Source organism: Typopeltis vanoorti, chromosome 1 (assembly GCF_054136105.1).
Source record: "Typopeltis vanoorti isolate ZY-2024b chromosome 1, IOZ_Tvanoo_1.0, whole genome shotgun sequence".
In the NCBI taxonomy this organism is placed as follows: Eukaryota; Metazoa; Arthropoda; class Arachnida; order Uropygi; family Thelyphonidae; genus Typopeltis; species Typopeltis vanoorti.
Window position 1 is genome coordinate 66341249 of NC_143549.1, and position 21330 is coordinate 66362578.

A 21330-nucleotide genomic window follows, 5' to 3' on the forward strand; every position below is an offset into this window, starting at 1 on the left:
CCAGTTTTTGCCTTTTTTGTTTCAGTCACCCCTATTATGTCAATCTGGTACTTATGTAATTTCTCAGCTAGCTTCATTTCTTTGCCATTCAGGCTTCTTATGTTGATAGTACCGATCTTTAACTCTGGTAATGTTGAGTTGGGGTGTGTTTTCAGCTTATTTGTGCCTATGGTCCCACAAGTCTCATTGACTATGTTGACATTCATATAATTAATCACATTTGCGTACCACAGCTGAACTTTCACACATTTTTCCCATTCATCCTTTGATGATCTAGCTTACCTGACTCTGCATTAGGTCTCATAACCAGAAGTAATTTTTCCAGGCTCCTGATGCCAAATGAATTCAAGTGCAGGCCATCCCTCTACACGTCTTTTCGGCCATCATACTCACTCCACACATCTAAAAACCTACATCTATTTTTTCTACACAGCCTGCATGTGAAATCATTTGCTATCATCGCCCTCCTTAACTCAGTACTATCATATCTGTGTAGCAATCCTACAATTTTTACTCTCACACATTTCTTTCTTGCTTCTTCCAACAGACTTTTCATATCCAACAAATATCTCATACTATATTTGTTGCTACTTAAATTATTAGTACCTTCCATAACTACTATCTCTTTTACTTTTCTTTTTTTTTTTTTTTTCAATTACATTTGTTATATTTTTAATTTCAGAGCCTGGGAAACTAGAAGTGGTGACTCCTTCGGCAAGCATATGAATATATATGATGGAATATAGAATATATAGAATTAATTTTTTTAAAAAAACTTAAGCACAAGATACATTTTGTGAGTTAGAAAAAATCTTCCTGAGCTCTGGTAAAATATAGACTACACTCATTAATGAAATGGAGGCAGTCTTAAAAACTGGAAGGTTAGAACCTCGGTAATCAGAGTCAGTGAAAATCAAGATATTCCCATTAGCTATGTGGAGTCAAGCAAAAACAACCTCTCTGCAGCCCATTACAGCCTGCCCAATTCACATAGCGCTGTAATCCAGTTTTGGCACACTCATGACCTTATCATTCACATGCAAGTGTTTCACGCTAGACCTAACGCTCAGACCTAATTTCAAACACAACTACTACTTGTTCTAAACTCAGCTTTGTCCAAAGTACAATATATTTTTAAGATTTTTTTCCATGGTACTGTATTCACCTGACTTCGTCAGGTGAATACAGTACCATGGAAATACTCATTTCATCGGAAATGACCTCATTTCTGATGAAACTAGTAGTGAAACCTTATTAAATCTCTTGTATTTTTTCTCGGTGTTTAAGCCAGTGAATAATTTTAAACACACATATACATATTTATGTGTGTGTGTGCTTGTGCAAACCACACAGTTTAATTTCAGGCTGAAGCTAGTATAGTTTGTTTCGAATCTCTCTCACCTCCTGCATGGTTTTCCACCAGGATATTAGCTTTTGTCATATAATCTGTATACAGTTTATAGGAGCGACCAGACACCTAACTCAACTTCATTTCCTTTGATTCCAATGTACTCTAGTATTCAAAAAAGGCAATTATCCAGATGAAGGCCTCCGTGTTTGATGCAATATATGTTAGATCTAAGAGGGCAATCTGTGAGGAATGATATACCACAGCATGCAATGCCAGTGAGCTTAACAAATTGTGTAAATTAAGCATCTTAGGGAGTGTTTATATAAATTTAGGAGAAGCAGTTCTAGACAGTTTAGATACTGCACACTATTAAATTCAATTGAGATCCAACCAAATATCATGCTGTCCAGGTAGATAGCAAACTCCGCTAAAACCTCTACTTCTACCATCTATGAAAACAAGCAGAAAATCAGTGTATTGTGCTCTATGTAACTGCTACTGACTAATGGAAGAGGAAGTTTACCCCAGGCTACACAGAGAGGAAATACACCATAGAATGCAGTATGCCAAAGTGGAAAGTTTTGTGGCATGTGAACAATATTGTCTGTTGCGATATCTAGAGCTTGCAGTATTTTGATATGTAAGGTCACAGGGATGTATGGTTATCTAATGTGTATTATACAAGTTCTTGCAGCATTGTCAAAAAACAGCTGCCACATAGGATGTTCTAGCAGGGATTTTATTTTCAGTGCATGCTACAGAGACAGCTGCCGGTCTCAAAACCTTTGATTCACTTTGACATAAGATTAGGTAGGTAGATGTGATATCCTAAATGCTTCACTTGCAGTTGTGACTGATGGTGGTGGATAGACCCTCTGAACCATAGTTTTGAGTATGCAAGTGCTTAAAAGAGAGGGAGCAAAAAAAAAAAAAAAAAAAAAAACATCTACTGGCACACACAAAGAGATTGGAGACAGGATGAAAAGGATGTTTGCAGTAGGATCTTCCTGCTTAAATGAGGTCCAAGAACTGTCACAAATGAGAATATTTTTCCTGGTCTTTATTCTAGGTGAGGATGAAGACTATCTTTATAGCAAAAGAGTACCCTAACAGTCTTTTGTGAAAACCTAAACCCTGTTTGCAAGCTCCAAGAAGAAAGGTAGTTTGCTACAATTCTAATTCATATTGTAAGAATGATGAAGTCATCAACACAGAGACCAGTGTTTATAGCTGTAAGAAACTGCTTCTGTTATCAAGTAAATTTTTTGACAAGTGTTACAATGGTTGCTTAAGGATCAAAGTCAATAACCAGGAGACCTCCACTTTGTCTAAGGAATGTAAAGAATCAATTGGAGCTTCTGACCCAATGTCTAATCCTCACCTTCAACATGGAGTGTCCCTTCAGTAGGTATCCACTGGGCACTCAATAGACAAGGATGAGCTGGCAATTTGGGACTTAGCTGACCAAACTGTAATCTCTACTGGTTTAAACCAGAAATACATATGATGGTAAAACATAAGACTTAATGACGGCAGAGATGTTACTTGGTTAAACAAGGTCCCTGCTGTTTCTAATAGGAAACCAAGGCAAACCCTGAAAAGTCACCTACAGGAACAAACTGAAACTGTATCTAAAAGAAGCTCAATGTCAAAATAACTGAAGACAGGACTCATCAATATAGAAAGTATTAATGGAAAGGAAATCAAACTTCAGAAGAACTGGAAGAGTGCCACATGGACATAATTGGCATCACTAAGACAACACAAAAACAGGCGAAATCTTACCAAATAATAAAATATAGGATGTTATATTCAGGAATTAATGATCAAAGAAAAAAAGGAGTAGGATAGCATTCAACATCGAACATAATGATAAACTTCTTGATTGGAAGGCAATTTCAAATAGTTATTTGGACAAACTTCAAAATGGAGAAATAGACAATGAAACTAATTTGTACCTATAGTCCCACAAAAGATTCTAATAAGGAATAAGTGGAAGAATTTCTTAAGTTAGAGTAGGCAGTAGACATACCGTCTCCCCCCAACACACACACACCAAAAACAAAGGAAAATTTGGAGAAAAGAGTAAGGCTAATAATAATGGTACGTATCTATTGGATTTCTGCTCAGGATATGGACAAGTCATTACTAACACAATGGACGACATAAAGATGGGCACAAGTTTGCATGAAGAAACAAGAAAGCCTCAATGATGATGTCTTGAAGACATCTCTTCAGAGAGATGTCTTAAAGCTGCTTCAGGATATATGAGTGTACAGAGGACCTGAAATTGGAAGTGACTATCACTTAGTTTTAAGTAGGATAAAAATGAATATCACACTGAGAAAGTATTAAAAAGGATTAAAGCTGAGCAGCTTATACAGGCAAACTATAGACTCAATTAACCAAACATTACTGAAATAAAACTGAAACAGTTCAAAAACAATAACTAAAACCTTGGAGCCTCAGTCCTGAAGAAAACATTCAATGATTCAGCTAGGGAAACATGCAGCAAAGTTGTCTGCCAGGATAGAAAAATAAGAACATCATGGTAGACACGAGAAGTAAAGAAGCAGTCCAGGAAGGAAAAAAAAAAAAAAAAAAAAAAAAAAAACGAAAGTTACTAGAAAATCAGTTCGCAGATTGACCAAAAATAAAAAAATAAAAAAATACACTGAAAAATGTAAAAACTAAGCTGAGTAAAATTAACTAATCAAAAGTCATGGGAAGAATCTGGTAAGAATACAGAAGATAATATCAAGTAGATGGAAAAATGTTCTTGAGGCCAGCAAAAAAACTGTAAAAAGGAATCAAACATGATAAAGGTGATATGAAAACTGAAGATAAAAATATCCTAGACATCTGGAGTAATTATTTTGAATGTTAAACGAAAAGAGTGACAGAATGAGATCAACATGATAGGTATTACCAAAACAAAGACCAATGAAAAAAAGGAAAAGCTGGTCCTTGTTGCACATGTGAACAGCAGAGTAGGAAATGTTTTGGGAAAATTTGGAGAAAAGAGCAAAACTAATAATAATGATAAATACTGGCTGGATTTCTGTTCAAGAAATGAACTCAGTTATTACTAACATCATTATTCAACATAAAAATGTGCATAAATTCACATGGAGAGAAGATGCAAAAAATAAGAAAGGTCTCATTGATTATGTTGTTGTGGATAGTGATGTTTTCCCGATTGGTTCAGGACAAGAGTATACAAAGGATTTGAAATAAGAAATGTCCACTATTTAGTTATGTGCAGGATAAAATTGAATTTTATATTGAAAAGAAGAGTGTAAGAAAGTTTTTAAAATAATCAAGATTGAACAGCTTTCAGAGGTGAACTGTAGACTAAAATACACAATCATTCAAGAAAGAAATGAGAGTATGTGAAAACAAGAACCAAAGCTTGGAGCACAGTGAAAAACATTGACAGATTCAACCAGAGAGGTGTGTGGTGAGATTGTCTACAAGGAAGTTAATGAGGCAGTCAAGGAAAAGAGGAAAGTGTACTGAAAGTTCCCAACACGAAAGCAAGCTTATACTCTTAGAGAATACAGAGAAAACGTAAGAAAGCCAAGCACTGTGTAAAACTAGCTAAACAAAAGTGATGGAAAGACACTTTAGAGTAAGAACATAGAATATAAATATCAGGAAGGTGGTGAAATTTTTGGAGGACATTAAAAAAGCTCAGAAATAGAAGAAAGAATACTTAAGTACTTAAAGATATCCTAGATGTCTCATTTCATTTAGCAATCTTTTGATTGCTATATGAAGCAAGCAGTGACGGCATGGTGTATAAAATCCTCATCAAGAATGCAATCAGGAATACACTTGAAGTAGTAAAAGCCAACAAAAACTTGAAATATGGAAACGCAGCTAGATTAGAGGTTATTCAAACAGAATTCCTCAAATATGGATGTATAAAATTTTTACAGTGCGTTCAGAAGGCACAGAGTGTCAAATTCTGGATGATTGGAATACAGCACTCATAGCATGCATATATAATAAGGGAAAGAAAACTGAATGAGAGAATAACAGAGAAATTTTTTACTAAGTGTTCCTAATAAGATATATGTAAGTCATCATCAAATTCCTGCCATGTACAGAATATGATAATACTACATGAAAAATTTACATTATTACTAACTTCCTATCTACAATTTTTCTCTAATTCAGTCTGTTACTTGTCAAGACCACAACATTATCAGATCTTATATTTCTATCATTTAAGGCACTTTGTACCGTATCAATCCACATATATCTTGGTCTTCCTCTGGGTCGTTTTCCTGTCAAACTGACAGAGAACACTTGTTTTGCTAATCTTTCCTCTCCCATTCTGTTTAAGCGATCATACCACCTGAGATTAGCTCTGCTAATGCATTCCTAGATGCTGAAAATGTCAAGTTTTTTCCTAATATCCTTGTTTTTAATATGATTGCCATTGATGCCATCTGTAAACGCCTATGATCTTTCTCAGGACTTTCATATCTGTGGTCTCTAGTCTTTGGTCAAGTGTTTTACTTCTGACCCAGCTCTCAGATCCATAAGTTAAAACTGGTTTGAACACTGTCTTGTATACAGCTAATTTAGTGTTCCGACTAATTTCTCTCTTATTCCATATGCATTTATTCAGTTGAGTTCCTACCATACCAACTTTGTTGATTCTGTTGTCTATTTCCATATTTAATTTACCATCTTCACTAAAAATCGTGCCTAAGTAGCTGAAATGTTTTACTTGTTCCACAGGTTCTCCATTCACAACACAGTTGACATTTTCAACAATTCTGCCTATTTTCATTGTCTTTGTCATTTTATTGCTAACCTTCATACCATATCTATTACAACAGTTATTCAATTTAGTCAGTGAATCTTGCAGACTTGTAGCGGATTTATTTAGAAGTATAACATCATCCGCATAAAGCAAAGAGCATCTCCAATTTTGATATCAGGTTTAATACCACTTTCCTTCATAATGTGATCCATATAGATAATGAATAACAGAGGGGGATAATGTAAATCCTTGTCTCGCACCAGATTTAACATTAAACCATCTTCCTGTACTTCCTTCAATTCTAACTGCTGACTTACAACTCAAATAAAGACTACGTATTGCTTGATAAAATGCACCATCGACACCAAGTAACTGTAGCGTATTGAATAGCTTCTCTCTTGGCACCTTGTCATATGCCTTTTCCAAATCGACAAAACTTAAATACAGATCTTTGTTATATTCCCATGCTTTCTCGGCTATTTGTCGTAAAGTGAAGATCTGATCCTGACAGCCTCTATTTGGCCTGAATCCAGCTTGTTCTTCACCCAGTTTCTCTTCCACAATTCTTCTCAACCGTTTCTCAAGTATACTTGTAAAAATCTTACCAGGAACACTCAGTAGGGAAATACCTCTATAATTCTCACATTCAGTTTTATTTCCCTTTTTATATATGGGTACTATGAGAGCTCTACTCCAATCATCTGAAATTCATCCCTCTCTCCAGGCTTTCTGAACTATGCAGTGCAGCCACTGCAAGACTATTATACCACCATACTTCAGCATTTCTGGTCGAATATCATCTACTCCTGCTGCCTTTCCACATTTCAAGCCTTTGATGGCTTTTTCTACTTCAAGTATGGATATGTATTCCTGACAGCATGCCTGGTCAGTATTTTTTACCACTGTTCTGTCATCACTGTTGTTTCATTTAGCAACTTTTCGAAGTAATTACTCCATACTTCAAGGATATATTTTTCTCCTGTTTTCACATCACCTTTATAATCTTTAATTCCTTTCACAGCACTCTTTCCTCCATTTCTAAGCTTCTTCAACAACCTCCAGAATATTTTGCCACTTTCTTGATATTTATTTTCAATGTTGTTGCCAAAGTTCTCCCATGACATTTGTTTCACTAGTTTTACACAGTGTTTAGCTTTCTTATATTTGTCTCTGTATTCTCTAAGAGCAAAAGCTGACTTATTTGTCAGGAACTTTTGATACACTTTCTTCTTTTCCTTCACTGCCTCTTTAACTTCCTGTGTCCACCATGGAGTCCTGATTTCTCTATCCTTGCAGACAACCTCGCCACATGCCTCTCTGGCTGAATTAATCAAGGTTTTCTTCAAGGTGTGCCACTGAATCTCCAAAGTTTGGTTTCTGTTCTCAAACTCTTTCATTTTTTCTTCCATAATCTGTGTGTCAGTAGGAAATGATTGTGAGACATACAAAAATATTTTGGGAAAATTTGGAGAAAAGAGCAAAGCTAATAATAATGGCAAATATCTGTTGGATTTCTGCACAGGACATGGACTGGTTATTACTAACACCATGTTCCAACATAAAAATGTGCACAAATTCACATGGAGAGAAGAGGCTAGGAATAAGAAAAGTCTCATTGACTATGTTATTGTTGATAGTGATGTTTTCTCCCTGGTGCAGGACACCAGAGTGTGCAGAGGATTTGAAATTGGAAGTGATCACTATTTGGTCTTGAGCAGGATAAAATTGAATTTCATATTGAAAAGAATAACATGTAAGAAAGTTTTAAAGCGAATAAAAGTTGAGCAGCTCTGAGATGTGAACTGTAGACTAAAATACAGAAATATTATTGAAAAGGAAATGAAAGAGTTTGAGAACAGGAATCAAACCTTGGAGATTCAGTGGCAAACTCTAAAGAAAACATTGATTGATTCTGCCAGAGTGGCATGTGGTGAGGTTGTGTGCAAGGATAAAAAAATCAGAACTCCCTGGTGGACACAGGAAGTTAAAGAGGCAGTGAAGGAAAAGAAGAAAGCATATCAAAAGTTCCTGGCAAATAAGTCAGCTTTTACTCTTACAGAATACAGAGACAAATGTAAGAAAGCTAAACACTGTGTAAAACTGGCTAAACAAAAGTCATGGGAAGACTTTGGCAAGAATATAGAAAATAAATATCAAGAAGGTGGCAAAATATTCTGGAGGTTCTTGAAGAAGCTTAGGAATGGAGGAAAGAGTGCTGTAAAGGGAATTAGAGATGATAAAGGTGAAGTGAAAACAGGAGAAAAAGATATCCTTGAAGTATGGAGTAATTACTTTGAAAAGCTGCTAAATGAAACAAGCAGTGATGACAGCACAGTGATAAAAAACACTGACCAGGCATGCAGTCGGGAATACATATCCATGCTTGAAGTGGAAAAAGCCATCAAAGGCTTGAAGTGTGGAAAGGCAGCAGGAGTGGATGATATTCGATCAGAAATGCTGAAGTATGGTGGTATAAGAGTCTTACAGTGGCTGCACTGCATAGTTCAGAAAGCCTGGACAGAGGGAAGAATTCCCGATGATTGGAGTAGAGCTCTCATAGTACCCATATATAAAAAGGGAAATAAAACTGAATGTGAGAGTTACAGAGGTGTTTCCCTACTGAGTGTTCCTGGCAGGATCTATGCAGGTATACTTGAGAAACGGTTGAGAAGAATTGTGGCAAAAAAGCTTGGTGAAGAACAAGCTGGATTCAGGCCAAATAGAGGCTGCCAGGATGAGATCTTCACTTTACGACAAATAGTCGAGAAAGCATGGGAATATAACAAAGATCTGTATTTAAGTTTTGTCGATTTGGAAAAGGCATATGACAAGGTGCCAAGAGAGAAGCTATTCAATTACCTGCAGTTATATGGTGTCAATGGGGCATTATATCAAGCAATACTTAGTCTTTGTTTGAGTTGTAAGTCAGCAGTTGGAATTGAAGGAGGTGCAGGAGGATGGTTTAATGTTGAATCTGGTGTGAGACAAGGATGTACATTATCCCCTCTGTTATTCATTATCTATATGGATCACATTATGAAGGAATGTGGTATTAAGCCTGATATCAAAATTGGAGTTGTTAATGTCAGCTCTTTGCTTTATGCAGATGATCTTATACTTCTAAATAAATCCGCTACAAGTCTGCAAACTTCTCTGACTAAATTGAATAGCTGTTGTAATAGATATGGTATGAAGGTCAGCAATAAAAAGACAAAGACAATGAAAATAGGCAGAATCATTGAAAATGTCAACTGTGTTGTGAATGGAGAACCTGTGGAACAAGTAAAACTTTTCAGCTACTTAGGCACAATTTTTACTGAAGATGGTAAACTAAATATAGAAATAGACAACAGAATCAGCAAAGCTGGTATCGTGGGAAGTCAATTGAATAAATTCATATGGAATAAGAAAGAAATTAGTCGGAACACTAAATTAGCTGTATACAAGACAGTGTTCAAACCAATTTTAACTTATGGATCTGAGAGCTGGGTCAGAAGTAAACACTTGACCAAAGACTAGAGACCGCAGATATGAGAGTCCTGAGAAAGATCAGAGGCGTGAACAGATGGCATCAATGGCAATATCATATTAATAATGAGGATATTAGGAAAGAACTTGACATTGTCAGCATCCAGGAATGCGTTAGCAGAGCTAATCTCAGATGGTATGGTCACTTAAATAGAATGGGAGAGGAAAGATTAGCAAAACAAGTGTTCTCTGCCAGGTTGGCAGGAAAACGACCCAGAGGAAGACCAAGATATAGGTGGATTGATACTGTACAAAGTGCCTTAGACGATAGAAATATAAGATCTGATAATGTTGGAGTCTTGACAAGTAGCAGACTGATTTGGAGGAAAATTGTAGATAGGAAGTTAGTAATGATGTAATTTTTTCATGTAGTACTGTCATATCCTGTACGCCCCTTGAGGGTACATGGCAGGAATTTGATGATGATGATGATAATCTGTGTGTATTTTAGTCTACAGTTCACATCTGAGAGCTGCTCAACTTTTATTCGCTTTAAAACTTTCTTACACGTTATTCTTTTCAATATGAAATTCAATTTTATCCTGCTCAAGACCAAATAGTGATCACTTCCAATTTCAAATCCTCTGCACACTCTGGTGTCCTGCACCAGGGAGAAAACATCACTATCAACAATAACATAGTCAATGAGACTTTTCTTATTCCTACCCTCTTCTCTCCATGTGAATTTGTGCTCATGATTGGAATAAAGCACTCATAGCATGTATATATAATAAGGGAAAGAAATCTGAATGTGAGAGTAACAGAAATTTTCTTACTAAGTGTTTCTAATAAGATTTATGTAAGTATATTTGAAAAATGGCAAAAAAAAAAAGTGAGGTGAGATTCGAGTTTCTGCCAGAAAGAGTAGGTGGGGTTTGGTAGACTGAAGATGGTAGTGGACACTGTTATGGAGTTTAGGCCACACACATGTTGGTGAAGGGATATACAAGGTTCTGTGAGGCATATATTTGGCCACAAGGATCTTGCACGTTTCCTATACAGTGCCTGCATAATGGTCTCCACGGTGGCTACTAATGGCGTCGCTTGATTTTTGCAGTGATTTATCTTATTTGTGGTTTATGATCCAATTGTTTTTTCCATTTTAGCATTTTTCTTCTAGTTATTTATGAAGATGCTTTGTTCCCTCTGGGCAAATGTTAGGTCTGGTGGAGCACATATGCACAATTAGGGACAAGTGTCTTTGAACTTGTTGATCACTGTTATTAATTTAGATGTGCTTGTTGGTGTATTACAAGTCACTTTTATGAGGCATGAAAAGTTTGCCTTGTGCTTTCTTTGATTTATGGGTCTGAAACGATGGCACCTGATGATATTATTTAAAGATGATGTTGCATTCTTCTACTAATTTGATGATGTCTTCTCTTAGTGATTTTCCCGTTTACTGTCAGAAAGTTAAAAATGATGCTGTTGAAATTTTTGTTTTTGGCCTCCATCAAGTTGTGTACTGTTGACAATTAGGTCCCAGAGTTCATTTGCAGGCAAGGATGAACTTGTGTTGTTGCGCTGATTGTCAGTTAGTTTGAGCTTAACTTCCGGTGCTCGTATTTTAGAGGAAAAAGTTTCATTCATATCATTGATATGCTGCTCAAGATTTCCGAGTCATTTGCCTAAGTTCAGGAGCTGTTTTACAGAAGGGAAGCACAGCGAACAGAAAAATGGCTGGTTTGGGGCAATAAATAGCTTGTGCACCGATTTGATTATTGCACAGGAAGCATGTAGCCAGTGGCAACAGAACTTACACAATACACCTTTTTTTTTTATTATCAGTGACATCAATTTTACAGCTGCAGCACTTTATTGGTGATCAACAGTGCTGCAGAGACACAGGGTGCTTCGTTCATCATTGGCTTTTTTTAATGATGGTTGATTTTTAATTAGAAGTATAGCTGATTTAATGCACTATAAGTACTTACAGGTTGTACGGATGTGATCGGTTGCTTAGCAGCTGCTGTGGATTTCCATTTAATGATTACTTTGAATGAAAAACACTTATGATAACAATAAAATGTGGGAGTACAAGCTTATTCACCATGCAGATGATGTAAACTGGATATTCAAATTTTATCAGCTCCAATAATGGATGTATTATGGTTTAAAAGCAAATTAAATCTCTGGAAGCAGATAATCTGCAGAAGATGCTTCAAGCTTTATTTTCCACTTTCTTGGCTGCTGTGCATTCTGAATTACAGCTTGTGGAAAAGTAAAAACTCACTTTTTTTTATAGCAGTTGTAGTAGCTTGTATTATACATTGTACTGCAATTCACCATCTCACTGATCAGAAAGTAGCTGACTGTATTTGGAATAAAAATGTCGAAGTAAAGCTTGAACTATCTTCCCATGTGAAATCTGTGGAGGATTACATGGTTATTCACACAAAAGAGTAGATATCACAGCTAAATGATTGCTCCTGTATATTTTTTTCTACTTCCAGCTTAGTTGCACCAAGAAAACAAAGATCACATTGTTTAGTCAACTGGAGATAATGTTCAGTAGGTATATGGGAAGGTGTTACCTCCCGTATTTAAGAGGGAGATGTTATCGTTATCAAGAATGTGTTGAAAACCCTTCTCATAATATTAGCTTGTCCTCATATTACAATTTGCATTATTTCAAAGAGTGTTGTGTCCATTTAAATCATCCATAACAAGAATGTCATAAGTAATAACTACAACATGAGAACAAAGTAGTCATCCTAGGAAATATCAACACTGAATTACAAGATACCAAAAGATGCTGAAGATAGCACAAAATCTGAAAAAGTGATCAAGTTAGAGATTCTGAAATGAAGGTAGAAAAGACAAAATTGAAGTGATAACAGTCATAGCTTTCAATGGAAACAAATGTATATCAGTAACATATGGAGGGTATTCCAGGGCATGTGTTGTGGTAAGGTACCATTATTAAAAATCACTAATTAAAAAAATTTACTTTATTAACAAAAACCATTCTATTTATATATCAGTTAAATCCTTCATTTCTGAGATGTTAATGCTATGTAAATTTAGAAGAGGCAGAGTCTACAGTCTTTAACAATTTTTTAACTTTAGTTCATATTCTCACTTTGAAACATATGTACTGTCTGACCACAGATGCAAGACACTCAGCAACTGGCAATGTACCAAGAAGAGTCAATTCATGTTGAATGGGAGAAAGGAATAAGGCGATGTAAGAATTCATTACTAACACACGTACAAGCAAAATAGTTACCACTTTAAAAATGAATTTTCATAAAAGAAAAGCTAATTTTCCAACATATAATAATAAAAACTCATCCCACGAAACCCATTGATTATCCTATTATCAGAATAGATTTGCCTTCTGCCATGTGCAAAAGTGTCGAGGGATCTCACATCTGTGGTCGCACTATATATAAAACATCTTCAACACTGTTTCCCAAAGAAGAATAAAAATAAATGTTAATTTAATATATATGTATGTGTGCCGGTCTAGTTGGCCAAGTGGTTAGTATATCCGCTCTCCAGCTAAGAGGTTGCAGGTTCGACTGCGTAGGCATGGATGTTTACGATTGTCCTCTCCCAATATGAGCTGGGTCACGCTGGTAGTAGACCCCTGCAATGGGAGAGGCCTTCACCCTGCAGTAGGTAGAAAAATATACGCTGTTAATTTTATTTATTATTATTTTTTATATGTGTGTGTGTGCACGCGAGCACACACACACAGTAATCTAATAGGAAATCACAAGGAATAACTAACTGCACTGGGCTTCTCAGATACAGATAACCTACTAAGAACTAAGCTATCTGTACTGTTGAGAGCCAACACACCTTTAATTCCCATGCAAATTTCAGTTAGTGTGCATGCACCAGCATGTTGTGTGCTGCATAATCTCTGCTCACCTTTAGCCATTACTTTTTTTCATATATGACTAGTGCAAAGCTTGCCTTCTTTGTATATATATTACATGTGCAAAACTTGCTTCATCTCATTTAGTCACACTCTGAATGTCTTCATATTTGCAACAGTTCAAGACTATTTCAAATACTAGAAGTTGGTTCCCACTGACGAGACCTTAATAAAGGTTGAAACCGATCTGAGTAGTTGCCCTTCCCTTAATGCATAGCATTATACATATCAGCAAGATGTGCTTTGCATTATGGGAGATACTAAGACAGGTGATGAGAGCTTAATCCACTTTTACCACGAGTTGCCTCAGTCCTGAAGATACTTCGGGCGCAAACTTTGTTTGCTTATGCTTGGATAAAGGATTAAACTAAATTTACTATTTCAAATAAATAATTTGAAATAGCAAATTCCCACACAATGAAAATCTAGAGAGGGCGCTTGATGAAAGACTGAGGAAGGAGGTGAAGATTGCAAAGGAGCAATTTGGCTTCATACCTGGTCGATTGAGCAGATGCTATCTTTGGGTTACAGCAGATGATGGAAAAGTTTCGAGAGAAGCAATGGGAGATACAGCTGGTATTTATTGATCTGGAGAAAGCATATGATAGAGTGCCAAGGCAAGAAGTCTGGAGGTGTCTGAGGGAGAAGAAGGTACCAGAGAAATATGTCAGACTGGTGCAGGAGATTACAGAAATGTGAAGACAAGAGTTTGGACCTACCTGGGAGAGACAAAGTTTTCCAGTGACAGTTGGCTTGCATCAAGGGTCAGCATTAAGTCCATTCCTGTTTAATATTTGATGCAGATGGTGACAGAGGAGGTGAGAGAAGATATGCCTTGGACTATGTTGTATGCAGATGACATCGTGCTATGTGCAGAATCAAGAGAAGAAGTGGCAGCTAAACTGGAAAGTTTGAGGAAAGTACTGGAAGAGAGAGAAGTATGAGACTGAGCAGAAGTAAGACAGAGTATATGTGTTGCAAAGTGGATGGCAGCCAGGAGACAGATCTGAAGCTGGAAGGAAATATCATCAGGAAGGTCAGTGACTTTAGATACTTAGGTTCAACAATGAAAGAGGATGGTGAGGCTGAGAAGGAAGTGGGATGCAGGATACAAGCAGGATGGAGGAACTGGAGAGAGATGGATGAAGTGCTATGCGATAAGAGGGTGCCGATCAATCTAAAAGGCAAAATCTACAGGACAGTAGTGATACCAGCTATGACGTATGCTATGGAAACTGTAGCCCTGAGGAAAAATAACATCAGCAGGATGGAGGTAACGGAGAGAGATGAAAATGCTTAAGTGGATGTGAGGTGTGACCAGTCTGAGAAATGACTATGTAAGGGGAACCAGTGAAAGTTACGAACTTAGGAGCAAAGATACAGGAGGCAAGGTTGAGATGGTTTGGTCATGTGATGAGGGAGGAGGGAAGAGTGTGGGGGGAAAAAGGTCATGCAGATGGATGTGTAGGGGAGGAGGAAGCATGGGTAGCCAAAGAAGAGATGGAGGAGGACTTGAGGATGAAGAACTTGGATGTGGCTACAGCCCAGGACAGGAGGTTGTGGAGGAGACTCACTACAAACAGCGACCCTACTTAAGTGCGAAAAGCTGCAGAAGAAGAATTACTCAAAAACTATTTCTTCATGAATTTCTTGGGAGTGAGGTGCAGACCTAACACACCCTGAATAGATTCCCATGAAGAATATGCTATTTATATTTTTCTTTTAATAACAATTTCAATAGTGTTTCAGAAATACTGTACTGTCTAATCGAACTACATATTGAATTATTAATATCCGATGTAGAAACTATTAGTCACAGAAAGTAATATTTTGATGTTGCTCAACTAGAAGACTTGTGTTACTTCTGCTTTTAAATATGAAAATTCAAAGGCAAAAAGAACACAAGAACTTTATGACATAACAGTATTTTCTGATATAAATCAAAGAGTAAGTTCATGAGCTGAATTTTTCATTTTTACCCTTCTTCATAGAATACTATCTTAATAAGCATAATGGAAAGAAACAACCATGACTAATAGGTTATGGGATTTAATGTCATTTAATATAGAAACTGAATTTCCAAAACATTTAATTACTTATTTCTAAATGGTTTTCAAGGGAGAATGAAAAAAAATTGTGTGCACATGGGGGTGGTGGTTGAATTATTACTGAAATGCCACACGAGATGTTGATAAATGGAATACAGAATACCTTTTGTTCTCTTGTACATGTTAGTATCACTGGTATCAGCTTTACATTTTGCAAAGCTTGCCAGTAATTATTAGGCTAGCTGAGATCTGAAGTACTCCAGGATCAGATTAGGAGTACTGCATCTGCAGCCAGTCCTATAGAACAAACTGTTTGAAGTTATGAAATCTATGAAGGAGAACACACAGTAACATAGAACCTTAATTCTGCATGCTGTGTGAAAAAAATCTAATAAATCTTTAAGTAAAAGCTTTCTGCACTGCAGTGACTAGCATGAAACAATACATGCAAACATTCTATTCTGTTATCAATAGCTTATACTGCATTCTTGTATTTATTTTTCTTTGCATATACAAAAATGCTTTCTGCATTGCAGTGCTTAACATGAAACAATACATGCAAACATTCTATTCCATTATTAATAGCTTATACTGCATTCTTGTATTTATTTTTCTTTGCATATACAAAAATGCAATGTATTCAATTTTTCCAGTTGACTATTAATCAAGTTAAATGTCATATCTTCAAATGAAAAAACAAGTAATTTTCATAATCATAATTAACTTAATTAGCGAAAACTAAGTACATCAGCATTTGAATAAAATGCTGATGTACTTAGTTTTCAGAGAAACCATCAATTCAATTTGATAACTGACTTCCTCAGACATTCTGAGGAATTAGATTATTTCTCTATGTTAACAAAAACAAGCCCATCACTGGGAGAACAGAATACTTTTCAGTTATAGTTTAACCAATGAGAATTTAAGTAATTTAGAATGGCTGTCCCATGTGTTGAACTGCTTACTATGAAGTACAAAAACTTTTTTTTGTAAAAATTAAGTACTGCTTGATCCAGGCCATATAAAATATATGGCTCTATATATCCACAGTAAGTATAATGGCAAAGTTTTAGTCTATATATATTTATTACTTTTCAATTTAATTTTTTTCAATTATCAGAGAAATTTACGTACCCCATCTTCCTTATATTTAAAAGAAACATTCTGAACCATGATGACAGGAGGAGGAATTGTCCCACAAGAGGGAAAGCAAAACTGGACAACCTAAAAAAAAAGACATTTCTACTTTATCAGATCATTGTTACCATCATATAATAGGACAAATTTTAATACCACTGTATGATTATTACAGGAATGGAACAAACTGTTTTTCCCGATGATATCAAAATACAGAAGTTAATAGTACATATTCTTACAGCATTCAGACACCCTTTTCCACTTCAAAAGTGAATAACCAAACACAAAGAATAAACCAATGAAAAATCAGTCAAAAAAATCCCTCTGGCCTTTGCAACAAAGGATTATCATCACACAGAGCATTTGCATATGTACAATTAAACATTATTATTAAGTTGTGTAAAATTCAGCAAAATAGTGAGTGCTTTTTTTCTCTCTTTTTATGAATATACATAATGATAAACAAAATGTTAGCAGTGGAAGGCCTGTGTAGCTCAATGGAAGTGGTGCTTGCATCTTCTGCACTAGGTCACCCAAAGATACCTAAGTTCAAGTCTAGTTTGGAGGAACTTTTCTGAGCTTTTCTTCAACTAATTCATGAGTTAGCTGTTCTCTGCCATGGGCAAGTGGGTTTTTTCGTCCCGTAAATAAACTCAAGAAAATTAACCATAGAACCCATATTATTTCAGACATTAACCTCCCAACTGGCCAGGACGTCTATAGACGTCCAGCTAAATCTGGATACGATGCATGCTATCTGTTGAAAGAACACTGATAAGAAGTGCAATTCGGCCAGCATGTCCATTAGAAGGTGTGATAATCCCTCACGCTGAGAGCACTTAATCAGATTATCTCAGGCTCATAGCTGTGACTCAGTTACCTATAACAAGAAATGCAGTTCATTGTTCTATGCTGGGTAACTGAATTATAGTTATATTGGATAAACTAAAAATATAGAAATTATTTTTATTTTCTCTTTTTATTGTACAATACAATTTTAATGGCTGGACAAAATAAAGATCCTTGCATAATTTCTTCACTTAAATATTGCGTTACCTTCGAGAACCAATTTAATTAATTTTTGTGTGTGTGTGTGTGTGTGTGTGTGTGTGTGTGCACGCTAATTTTTTCTAATCGCTTACTCCACAAAACATTTTCTTTGTCTCGAAGAAATTAATTCACGATAATTATTTGAAATATCATTTAAAAAAAAGGCTGCCGACGTTCGAGATTATGTTATATTTTTGTTCGAAATCATGATTCGAAGAATACTTCACAGATTTCCTGAAGGACATGCTTGAGCAACTTTACTTTATAGAGAATAATGAAATTCTTCAATCATAACACTAAATTTTTTTTCTTTTCACCTTCTTGGTTTCCCTGTATAATTGGTCATTACAAAATAAAATTAATGGTTACGATTTAAATTGATATGTATATATTTTCTGCTAGTTCAGATATTATGCTTCAATTTTATAATAAGCAATACTTTTGCTTTTATATATATATATATATATATATATATGTTTAAATTACAAAGTTTTTGTATTAAAAATTACTACTACAAAAGTTCAACAGAATCAACATTATTGTCATATTTCTTTTTCTCGTGTGGGAGAAAAACGGTAAAATGTCACTCTTATAATTGTATCAGATGTTACAATGGCAAAAATAGTAAGAAAAAAATCATTTGTACTTTCTTTTCAAAACACAAAGAGAACATTGTAAATTCACCCAACGAAAAAGAAAATACCCCATATTTTTCTTGTGTTATCTGATTTTTTTTTTCTTGTAGTACAAAGAAGAAATCACTGCACATAAGTTGGTAGAATACAAGAGGACAAAAATCTGTAGATTGATTACACTATAGCTGATAGAGAATTCATGCCAGAAAAATTATTTATGTAAGAGTCCTAACATCAGCAGATATAACGACAGTTTCTTCTAGTTTAGATACGTGGCATTGTTGAAGTAGCTAAACCTTTGCTACTATTTACACTAAAATGAATGGACATGTTTCCCCAAGTGATTTACGTTCATAACGGTTGTCTTGCAAATGATTTATAAAATAAATTCTCTGAAATATCTGAAAATTGAATAAGTCTTCAATATAACCTTCCACGCAGTTAGCCTAGTGGTTATGCACTTCGCAACCATATGCCTGGGGAAGGAGTGTCCTAGGTTCGATTCCCGTCGGTGATGTCAGGAGCTGAAGGATCTTTCTCAGCCATAGCCAAGTTAGCCAGTCTTGGGCGTAGACAGCAGGGTTTTTTCCCCAGTTTATTCTGGGGTTTTTCATCCCGCAAAGCAGACAAACTGGCCTTGAGAACTTAACACTACAGGCCATAGGATATACCGGGGCATAGGGCTGACCACCTTATCCCTGTAAACGGATTGAGGTCCGATGATCAATGGACCCTCGACACTGCAAGGTATAAAGAGGGGTATAAAGAAGATGAGATATAACCTTCCTGCCCTCCCCAAAAAATAAGATTATGTGAAGCATGTGCTCCTTTTCTCTTTAGAATAATTCAAGTCCTCTTTTTCAAAAGATTATATGAAATAATTTATACTTTTTCGATAATAAAAATGAAACTGATCATTATAAATTAAGAACTTATTTCAGCATTAATACTGTATCAGCCTGTAAAAGAAATGTCTGTATTTTTTCTATGTTAGAATGTCTACTAATTGAAAATGAAACACGACATTCTTGATGTATCTCGCACTATAGCTTGAGGCACTTTAGTGTCCCTTCTAGCTAAAAAACTTAGCTTTTTAGTATCAAAAATTTATATCCAATGATGTTTTAGCAGGGATTCTTTGCCTTTTTTTTTTGTAGGATGCACATTACTATAATGTCCAGTGCGTAACCACTGTAGATATGTTGAAAATATAACATGAAGGATATCGTATACAGAATGATTCAAAATTTATGCTCATTTTGAAGATTTTCTAATGCTTTGTGTGTTGAGGAAGAAAATTGAATTCTTCCTCAACACACTGAGAGTAATCTAAGCCTTTTCCTCCAGCTAAGAGGATTACTACAAGTATTCCTAAGACATTAGATTACTTCAGAAATTGCAACCAGAAGCATAAGTAGAAGTAAAAATATTTAGATTATTTTAAGAAAAAGAAACTAAAATAATACTACTGAACTTTCTTTTGTGTGGTAAGCATATAAACAATTTTATGTGGTGAAAATATAGCATATAATGGTAAAATGAAGTAATAGATTTTGAATACTGTCTGGAAACGTTTACGAACCTGTAGAAATTTAGAGTGGTTATGTAATTGAATTCCAGGAGAGGATAAGGATGTGTGTGTGTGGGGGGGGGGGGGGGGGGTAAGCATTAGAAAATCTTCAAAATGAGCATAAATTTTGAATCATTCTGTATACGATATCCTTCATGTTATATTTTCAACATATCTACAGTGGTTACGCACTGGACATTATAGTAATGTGCATCCTACAAAAAAAAAAGGCAAAGAATCCCTGCTAAAACATCATTGGATATAAATTTTTGATACTAAAAAGATTCACGATCGGAAACCAAGTTATGCAATATAACAACATCGCTTGTTGTTCATAAAACAAAACAAAAAAAAAAAAAAAAATTTGTTTCTAAAACTGAAATGTGATGATCCATATAACAGTATTTTGCTAGGAAAGAAAGCAAAAGGTCATATTTATTTCAATAAATATTATTCAAAAATATAAATATGTGACATAATATGTTCAATGCAAACATCGAAAATTTGCGAAAAAAGTTGGTTCTATATTGGAACAACCAGTGCAACTGTTCCGTTGCAGTGATTTGAAGAATAAATTTATAATACAACAGAATAATACAGCAACTTTGCTACTACTAAATAGATTAATTGCAAAGGCTGATAGATGGTTATTTCAGGATTGATTATTTTCGCACATGTGAAATTCGTTTCAGTTTTTGGAAAAGAAACACAATAAATCATTTTAGAGGCAAAAAAGTCAAATATTTTAGGACAGTAAAGAAAATTCCAAGTAAAACAGTGTGTGTAAAGACAGGTGACACAAACTTTTAGTCAGGCAACAGTTAATCCACGAATGGCTCTAAAATAGCCGTAAAGGGATTAACGGCGGAGGGAGGTAATGGCACGATAAAAGGTACAATGCCGATGAAGTTTTGATCCATGCAGAATGCTATGGTGGGCTGGATATTTCATCCACCTCAGGTGGTAGGAAGGTTAACATATCCTGTTAGGATTAGCTACTAAGAGATGGCAGAACTTGTTTGTCTATCTCTCATTCTGCCGCTTATAATTAGTGATAGTCATGAGCCAGCTATCTCTGATTGGCTACTGGTGGAAATTGAGCTATCCACTCAGTCTCCTAAAGCTAGATAGGATTAAAAGGCCTTGCCTACTTCCTGTATGGAAATAAAAAGCGTTAGCTAATTATTATCACGATTATGATAATATCTGCAGTAATAGTAGCAGCAGTAGTTAATAGTGGACAGAATCCAGATGATCTAATTCTTTACAGGATAGTGTTAAAGTCAGCAGGGAAACAGGCACCTTAAAATTTATCATGACTTTGTTAAATATTTGATAATGAATCAAC

The 21330-nt window shown here is 35.5% G+C and overlaps 1 protein-coding gene across 1 annotated transcript in view; it reads right to left on the minus strand.

Moving 5' to 3' along the window:
- The window catches only part of LOC150110054 (ATP-binding cassette sub-family F member 2), a 172481-nt gene that overhangs the window by 25654 nt on the left and 125497 nt on the right, over nucleotides 1–21330 (minus strand). The window contains exon 10 of the mRNA XM_090390946.1: nucleotides 16725–16814. Coding sequence (XP_090247072.1) covers nucleotides 16725–16814 — 90 coding nt within the window. The remainder of the gene's footprint in view (nucleotides 1–16724; nucleotides 16815–21330) is intronic.